General features: G+C 45.5%; 2 protein-coding genes across 2 annotated transcripts in view; one reads left to right on the forward strand and one right to left on the reverse strand.

Moving 5' to 3' along the window:
• sgf29 (SAGA complex associated factor 29) overlaps positions 1–7607 on the reverse strand; it is a 21121-nt gene extending 13514 nt beyond the window's left edge. Inside the window, exon 1 of the mRNA XM_085455180.1 lies at positions 7545–7607. The gene's annotated coding sequence lies outside the window, so the exon portion shown is untranslated. The remainder of the gene's footprint in view (positions 1–7544) is intronic.
• Positions 1148–2997, forward strand: nupr1b (nuclear protein 1b). Its single transcript, XM_085455177.1, has 3 exons — positions 1148–1332; positions 1411–1546; positions 2754–2997. Exons 1-2 carry the CDS (start codon positions 1236–1238, stop codon positions 1536–1538), a joined length of 225 nt encoding a protein of 74 aa, XP_085311303.1. The 5' UTR covers positions 1148–1235; the 3' UTR covers positions 1539–1546; positions 2754–2997.
• Positions 7608–8881: the final 1274 nt, after the last annotated feature.

An 8881-nucleotide genomic window follows, 5' to 3' on the forward strand; every position in this document is an offset into this window, starting at 1 on the left:
TGTGTGTGTCTCTGTGTGTGTCTGTGTGTGTGTCTGTGTGTCTGTGTGTGTCTGTGTGTGTCTGTGTGTGTCTGTCTGTGTCTGTCTGTGTGTGTCTGTGTGTGTCTGTGTGACAGAAAGCGACACCTGTGCTGAGCTGAAGTGTTTTACAGCTCAAATGTAAAAATGTGCTGAATCTGAACCACGAGCAGAGAGCAAAGCGCTCGTTCTTCTGTTTGTTCCTCTGAGACGCTCAGTCCAGAGTTTGTTCCACACAGATTAGATAAATGTGGACACAAGGACACCGAAACAAAGCTAATATCACTAACTAATATAAGTAACTGCAGCGGTCCTTTCATGCTGCTTTGGATCTTCAGTTTTAGCTGCACGTTTTTCCAATAAAGTAAGTTTTTAAACTGATATGAAAAACAAAAGTGAAAGCGGTTACGATCGTGTCTGAAAGGACCTCTGAGTGATGAGAGGAAACAAACCGAGGAGCCAGGCTCCAAGAGTCACAGTGAAGCTTCTGGAGATGAGTCTGGGTCACATTAATGGAAACATTTCTGCAGGACGGCTGTGATCTGCTGTCACACTGCAGCGCAGGTGGAGCAGCTTTAGATAAACACCACGAACCAGGTCAGGGTCATGTGACCACAGCAGCTGCTGATAACCAAAGAAAACAGACCCGGGATCATCCGGGGGAACCAAGGTCGGGTCTCACAGGAGTCACAGGACCAGAGACCACGTACACAGGTGTCAGGTATTCACCGCACACCTGAGTGTCAGCATGTGATGAAGATAACACAAGCTTCATGCTCAGAAACAGGACAGGTGAAGGAAAGTTAGGATACCTTGGTGGGTATATAAAAAGTACCAAAACAAGAGTATCCAGCCAAGTAAGTGAGAATTAGCTGTAAGAACCAACGAGAGCTAATAACTATGTAAACAAAGGTTTAAAGCTATGAGAAGAAATACTGAATGTGACTTAAAAAAAATGTAGAAACATGAGACAAAAAGTTGTGTATTTGACACAAAGAGTGTGTTCTTGTTATCCAGAGCATGCAGCTCTGTGGCTGATGCAACATTAGTGCAGAGGAAAGAGGAGCCCTGCAGGAGGAGTCAGGAGGAGGAGAAGGAGGAGGAGGTGCATGCTTCTCATATATAAACACAGAAAGACGAAAAACAGACAAACCTGCGAACACAGAGGCTTACTGCGCAGACGCAAAGATCTCTGACAAACTTGTGGAAAAACAAACATGAGTCACGTCGACGTGAAAAACATGAAGCCCACCAAGTTTGAGGACGAGTACTACGACGAGTACGAGTACTATAACCTGACGGATAAATACGCAGGTGAGCTAACCTGTCCTGGTTCGGTCCGGTTCGTGTTCCGGGCCCGGGAAACTCACTGCTTTAGTTTTTCTGTTGCAGAAGGTTCGGCTCGGAAGGGCAGGACAAAGAAGGAGGCCAGCGACAACACCAACAGAAACAACCCCGCAGGACATGAGCGCAAGATCGTGGAGAAGCTCCAGAACAGCGAGAAGAAAGACAAGGAGTGAATATTGAGGTAAACCCGGGAAAACCGTGTTTGTGTGTCAGTAACTGTGCGCCGAAGTAAAGCAGGAATGCTGTTTCAGTCAGAGCAAAGGCGTCTGACTCACATGAGTCCGTTTGCACTGACAGAGGCCATAAACACGTCAAAACGGGCAGATTTCTGAACGCTGTCTGGTCTGTGGCTGTTTGGAACGCTGGAACTGGGCAAATGTGACGCCAGACGCGCCGCGTGCAGAACTTGAATTTAAGCCTCTACCGCAGCACTTTTGCTGCCACGCTTTGACTTTACAGCCCTCAGAAAAGAGTCCAAAGTTAATTTTTATATCGAGTCGTGCGCCGAATTTTAGGCAGCGTGTTTCCTGTGTAGGCGGTCCACTTTGAATCCATATTCTCGGTTTCTTTGCTCGAGGATCGGTCTGAATCTGAAATCGTCGATTTTTAAACGAATGTTTGGAACACAGCATACTGTACCACATCAGGCCTTTTCCTAAACTGCGCTTGCTCCACAGTTATTAACAATAATTAACTGTTAATTAACAGCTGAATTTAAAGCCAGCTGTTAATTAACAGTTAAGGTTGAGGAGTAGTGACGTCATGTGTGAAAAAACAGCATAGTTGTTGTTTTAGCTAAAATATATGTAATATATTTCCCGTAGAATACGAATTCCCTCAGAACAAAACTGTTTATTAACTCCTGCCCTTCGCCTCCTGCACGTCATCACCAGGTTCATAGTTTGAATGGGCAGATTTCCAGTAGAGGTTTGTACACTTCTACAATCCTCCTCCTTCTTATCTCCTCCTCCTGCTCCTCTCTCTTCCTCTCCTTCTTTGCCCCACCCCAAGCCTTCTCCATCCTCCTTCTTTTCCACATCCCTGTTCGTCTTCTTCATGTTCTCCCTTGTCCTCCTCCTCCTCATCTCTTTTCTTCTTACGTGTCCTCCTGGTGGCCTGTGCAGGTACTGCAAGTCATTTAGAACCGATACAGTTCTTACATCATTTTTAAGCTTTATTATGATTTAATCCTACAGGATAAACTCGTAGATGTACCTGACAGATCACCTAATGAAACTGTAAATGAAGAAAAACATGGAAAATTTTAATTTTGGATTTTTTTAAAACAGATTTTTAACACATGGTGCTGCTGTTGGTAAATAGATGCTTGAACTCCTCGTGTTTATTTATTTTAATTAATTATTTAATATTTTTCTTTTCCACTAAAGGGAATCTCGGACGGCTCATCCCGGAAACCGACCATGGCGTCCTTGGCGACAGAACGACACGTGCAGATGGCAGGAGCATCTGAGCTCCGATGGGCCCGCAGGTGTTAGAGAGCTCTCACCTGAGGCGGCGTGCCCCTGGGTCCCCGCTTGGACCGCGCACCGAGACTGCGGTGGCGGCAAATGGCTCATTCTTAAGGATGTTTTTTAAACTTGTTTTTACGATTAAAGACTTGTTAAACTGAAATGAGAGTGTTCATTGTTTCTTCCTTTTAGGCCTCAGTGAAAGAACACAGCCTGTATATAAAAGATGGATGTAGTGAGGCGCCAGGAAAGAGAGCCTAGAAAGTTCAGAGCCACACTAACGTGTTTAAATACCAACGTCTGAGCTTTTGTGGATGTTCTAAATGTGAAGCACACTCTGACAGCTTGTTGAAACAAAGCACCAGACTTCACTGACAAAAGCAGGAATTAAAGCTTTCAGATCACAGGAGTGATGCACTGCTGCTGAGTGCTGCTAAGGGATCGGGAGGACATCTCTTATGACGGGTAAACAGGTGAAAATGTTCTAAATATAACCGTTGCAGTTGGTGGGCCGTCATTTGAAGCAAGAAAGGTTTTAAAGCGAACCAATCACAGCAGAAGCAGACAACTCAGTTTATGAGGTAAAATCTTGTTTTTGTGAATGGAGTCTGGTACGGCTAACCCCAGCTGCACTTCCTCAGGCAGAGCTGTTTGAATGCAGGTGAAGAGGTGAAAATGTGCAGGTTAAAGGTCAATCTCATCTGCAAAGTGATGAAACAAAGTGATTGTGACGCCACGAAGATGGAAACACTGAGAACGTGTAGCAGCGATGTAACTTCACCAGCAGCACTCACACAGGGTTACAGTGAGTTATGGTTAGAGTAAGGGGCTACTGTAAACTAAACGAGTAAAGTAAGGGATTACTATTGCAAAAACAGTAATTAGATTACCGTTACTTTCCAGTAGGAACGCTGCGTTACTGCGTTACTAAAACCGTGATTTTTTGCGAGAATGTCTCACGACAGTGACGTAAGCGAGTGCGACGTTCGTGACAACAGCTGTGTGCAGATCAACAGTGGATCACATATCGATTGTGGGAGAGAGTATGAGCGTGCAGCGTTTAAAGCGTGGAAGTACTGACCTTACTTTGAGTTTGATTCCATAAAAAGTGACAAAAACATTAGTGTCCGCTGTGCGTGGGAAGAAAACTTCTTTTTACAGCGAAAAAAACCCCTAAACTTCCAACAAGCACCGAGTAGCTACGACGTAATGGGAAACTCACAGAGAAACTCGCGGATCCTTCCACTGACCGCGGCACACCTGCACCACTGTAAACCTCCGCCTACCCCACTCCTGCTTTACAGGTGAAAATAGAGCAACAGGACCGCTGAGTCTTTGACTTTATTTATTTTCTGCTGTGTTTTACTTGCATCTATTTGAAAGACTGAGTGTAAACACAAAAAATATTTTATTTTATGAGCTGGAATGTGCAGAAAATAGGTTTAAATAATAATAATAATGGATTGGATTTATATAGCGCTTTTCAAGGCACCCAAAGCGCTTTACAATGCCACTATTCAGTCACTCTCGCATTCACACACTGGTGGAAGCAGCTACAGTTGTAGCCACAGCTGCCCTGGGGCAGACTGACAGAAGCGAGGCTGCCATATCGCGCCATCGGCTCCTCTGACCAACACCAGTAGGCGGTAGGGTAAAGTGTCTTGCCCAAGGACACAACGACCAGGACAGTAATTAGTTACTGATTACCTTTTTCAAGTAACTTGACCAACACTGGTGGAGAGCATGGATCGTCCAGCAGGGGGCAGCATCTCTCAGCCATTGAGAGTCTGGTATGTGTGAAGTGTGTGAGGACTTTACAGGTCACAGTGATGTGTTGCCTGGCTCCACTTGGACTCTGGCCCTGTTGTTCTGTGAGCACAGACTTTGAGCAGGACTCAGAGAAAAGTGTCTGATCACACTGAAGTTTATTGTGCTGCAGTTTTAGATGCGAGCTTATGCAACAGCGCAGCGTTACGTAACACGGACTCTGCGGAGCTCACACTGAAACTCGGGACAAGCTGCAGAGCTGTGAGCAGCAGCAGGTGATGAAACCGCACTCAACGCTCAGACGTCCCCGCAATCAAAGACGTCCCCACAATCAAAGACGTCCCCGCAATCAAAGACGTCCCCACAATCAAAGATGCGCCGACGACCTTTTGGGTTTTTATGTGGAGTAAAAATCATCCCACAGGTTTCTACACTCAGCGAGCACTTCATTAGGAATTAGCATAGTAACCTTCAGCTTCTCAATTTTAATAGCACACAAACTGTATATAAATGATGGACATAGGCAAATATGACATCATCCATGTCCTGCATTAACATTTGATCGTGTTCTTGGGTTTTTGTTTAAACTAATGAAACTGTTCAGAAAGAAGCACACGGGGGTAAAGAGCCCGGTCATTCAGGAGGAGCTCGGTGTGGAGTCGCTGCCTCTCCACATGGAGCCCGTGGAGGTGATTCAGGATGTTCTGGGCAGACCTGAGAGTATGTCTCAGCTGGCTTGGGAACCCCTCAGTACTCCAGAAGAAATAGCCTGAGGCCCTGGGCAGGAGAGCGATGTGGGCGTATCTATGCTCGCCATTGTGATCCCTGTTATCACCAACTGGGGTTTAAGTTTTGTTGGGCCAGCTAACACAGAGCAGCCGGACTGTGCTGAACTTGTTTTGAGTGCCCAGCCTCAGGAGTCCAGGACAAACCGTCCACATCACCTCGACCTGTTTGGGTCTCCCTCTCGAAGCTGTTTTATTCTTCCTCATGGAAACATTTTGGGTCAATAATTTTTTGTACCTAATAAAAGGATCAAATCAGTCTTGTTCTAAAGTCTTGGCTGGCTGGCGAGATCAGGTCTGTGACAGCGATGGTTGTTGTTGTTTGCTTGTTTTTATAAAGAAATGTTTGATTAGTTTGATTAGGTGACAGTTTAAAAAAAGCTTTTCAGGTATGAGCTGGGTGTGGTCATGTGACCTGCAGGTTGACTGTGTGTTTGCAGCTGTGCAGATGTTTCTGGCCGTGTGTTTATTAAAGTGAAGCTCCGCGTACCTGCAGCAGCTCTCCTCTGAATCTGAACCATCGCTGTGATTGGTTCATTGCCCGCCTCTCTCCGTGTGAGCGCAGATACGGCGTGAGGCGGGACGCTTATTGAACACAGGCGCTTTCGTGTGTGCCGTCAGGGCTTCAGCGGCGGAGATGCCTCGCTGACAGCCGCAGACACTTTTCATTATTATTTCATATCTGAAGTCTTTCCAGAAAAAACAGGAGTTCGCTACTCTGTACTTTTCCTCATCTCAACAACAAATCTCATGTGTGGCATAAACCCAGCTGTGCTCTGCTGGACCTTTGTTTCTTTAACAGCCCTGAAACTGGACTCAATAGAGACCCCAATACTCAATACAGAGTAATTTGCTGCTTTTTCCTGATTGGTTCCCCTTTATTACTCTTGTTTTTTAAACTGCACAAACTGTTAATAATAGAAGCACGTAGGCACCCTTCAACATTAGTGTTTTGCCATATTTAGACAAGAAGGTGGAGTGCTGTTATCAGCTAATTCTAGCTTGTTAGACTGTATCTGGTCTTTAAGTGATGACGTATGAACCCTGGTTCCAAACTACTCTGTGTTCATTAAGGCTGTTGTGTTTCTAACATGTTTTAATGTTTGTATATGTATATAACCTGGTATTGTGGATGGATTATCTCAGTTGTTCTCCTGACTGAAGTTCGTTTACAGCATCCTGCCATGCGACTGCATTTAACTGTGTTGTTGGTCAGATGATGTCACTAAAAATGGATGTTAGAGGAACCTACAGGTGGCAGTTAGCTACAGGTGGCAGTTAGCTACAGGTGGCAGTTAGCTACAGGTGGCAGATAGCTGCTAGCTGTCTGCAAAGACAGTTAGCAGCTAACTGCTAGCAAAACATGTTAGCATCAGTAGTAACTTGTGGAAACTTTAAAATGCAGAACTCAGAAACCTCTGGGTCACGTCACCATGGCGACATATATCTTTTATAAAAGTCTCTACTGAAGGCCCAAAGTTTAAAGAAGTTGACAAGTCATATCTATAATTTAACATCCAACTCTGCGGTGGCTTCACTTGCCTCAGCTGAGGGAGTCGGGAGTTAGCCGGGCGCCGGGCAGGATGTGGAAACTTCAGAGACTGGAGGCTGATTTGTGTCAGAGTGAAAACAGAACACGCTTCATCAAATCTACACCTGCAGGCTAAAGGATGCTCATCCAACATTTTATCGGTCTCGGAAAGATACCTGTAAATGATTTATATTTCTAGGTATTTTTGCCCCCATCCGTGGAAAAACGACTTTGCTCCCTTTAATGGAGGCCTTCTTCAGTAAGAGGCTGGAACAAATAAATGGCTCCGTATCATCAAGATGCCATCAAAGGGACCAAAACGTTCAGATAAATCTATTTATTCATTCATTTACGTAAACGGGCATGTTTGGAGTTTACCTTCATATTTAATTTAAAATGTAATATTTTTTTATTTATAGCTGTCTTATTTGTGATTCTCACAAAACCAAGCATGTATTATTATGTTTTATATTTTTGATGCATTTGATGGATTATTTATTCCTGTATTATTCATGACTTTGGCATCGTCTGCCTGTCACAGCGTGAACCCTGCCGCTCTGATCAGCTGAGGGATTTGAGGGTTTTTCAGTCCACGGGCTGACGCGCAGCACACCTGAACCATCTCACCTGTTTGCAGATCATGACCTTCAGTCCGGAGCCGTCATGGGCCTCCTGCTGCCGGGAAACCAGATCCCGAGCATTTAGTGAGACAGGATCAGCTCGTGCGGTGCGAACGGGCCAACTAAACGGTCTATTTCTGCTTAATCCTGACTTCCTGTTTGGCTCCACCACCGTTGTAAGCGATGCTGCTGGAAAAATCTGCTGCTGCTGGACGAGCGGGGAGCAGGACGGATCGGATCCCCCGCACACCTGCAGGATTTGGCTCTGATGTGGAAACAGGGATCAGGAATATTTATACACGCTTACATAACCAGCCTCACCAGTCAACATCCAGATCAGTGTTTCTGTACCACTATCGCACACACACGCCTCCCCCATCACCTCCCCCTCTGCAGAGGAGATACCAGTGCTCTTAGAAACTCCCCTGGTTGCCTAGCAACTGGTCCTGAGGATTGCCAAAGAGACAGAGATCATTCGTCTGTTATGAGTGGGTAATATGATATTGTGTAAGTGGGGGTGTAAGCTTTCATGTCCATGTTTGTGAGGACCGACTGAAGTTTTTTTGGAACCAGAGCGCGTTTGAGGGCTCAGCTGTGATGAGTCGGGACGCCGTCCACGTCTGCCCTCGACCGTCACTCGTGCACCACATGTTCTGCATGTATGTACGCAAATCAGACATTTCATGGAGTTTCTGTAAAGTTGGGACACATTTTGTGTATTGGGGACAAACGTTTATCAAATATTGAACCATTAAAGAAAATATTCATGATATAAACTGAAACATAACCAATAAAGTAAATTTCCTTTGTTGAAATCTGATTATTTCTACGTTATGTTTATATAAATGTATCTGTTTGGGTGTATAAAGCCTGTTAAGTAAACTTCCAGCTTCGTTACAATTTCATCCTCTTTTTGCCCCACAGTGACACGCAGGAACATTCAGGTCGAGGCTGAGTACTAAAGGTTCAGTCCTGGTTACTAATCTGGCCTCCATGTTTGTGGACAGCAGGTTAACAGCGGTTAAAGGTCAGAGAGGTCGGACTAAAGCACAAAACCCAGCACACCGCAGACCACGGCCTCTCTGTGTGAGGATCTAAACGTATTCTACGCTAGATTCGACACAGCGAACACCATGAGACCGGACAGTGTGCGCACCGCGGATGACGTCAGTGCGCACACTGTGTCTGAGGAGGATGTGCGGAAGTGCTTCAGGAAGGTGAACGCACGCAAAGCTACTGGTCCGGACGGGATTCCCGGCCGCGTCCTCAGGTCATGCGCGGCTCAGCTGGCTGGAGTGTTCACGCACATCTTCAACCTTTCCCTCTCTCTGTCTGTAGTCCCAG

The sequence above is a fragment of the Copadichromis virginalis genome, linkage group LG4 (assembly GCF_057382275.1).
Source record: "Copadichromis virginalis isolate Kocher_CV1m ecotype Utaka linkage group LG4, C_Virginalis_male_GT1.1, whole genome shotgun sequence".
NCBI lineage: Eukaryota > Metazoa > Chordata > Actinopteri > Cichliformes > Cichlidae > Copadichromis > Copadichromis virginalis.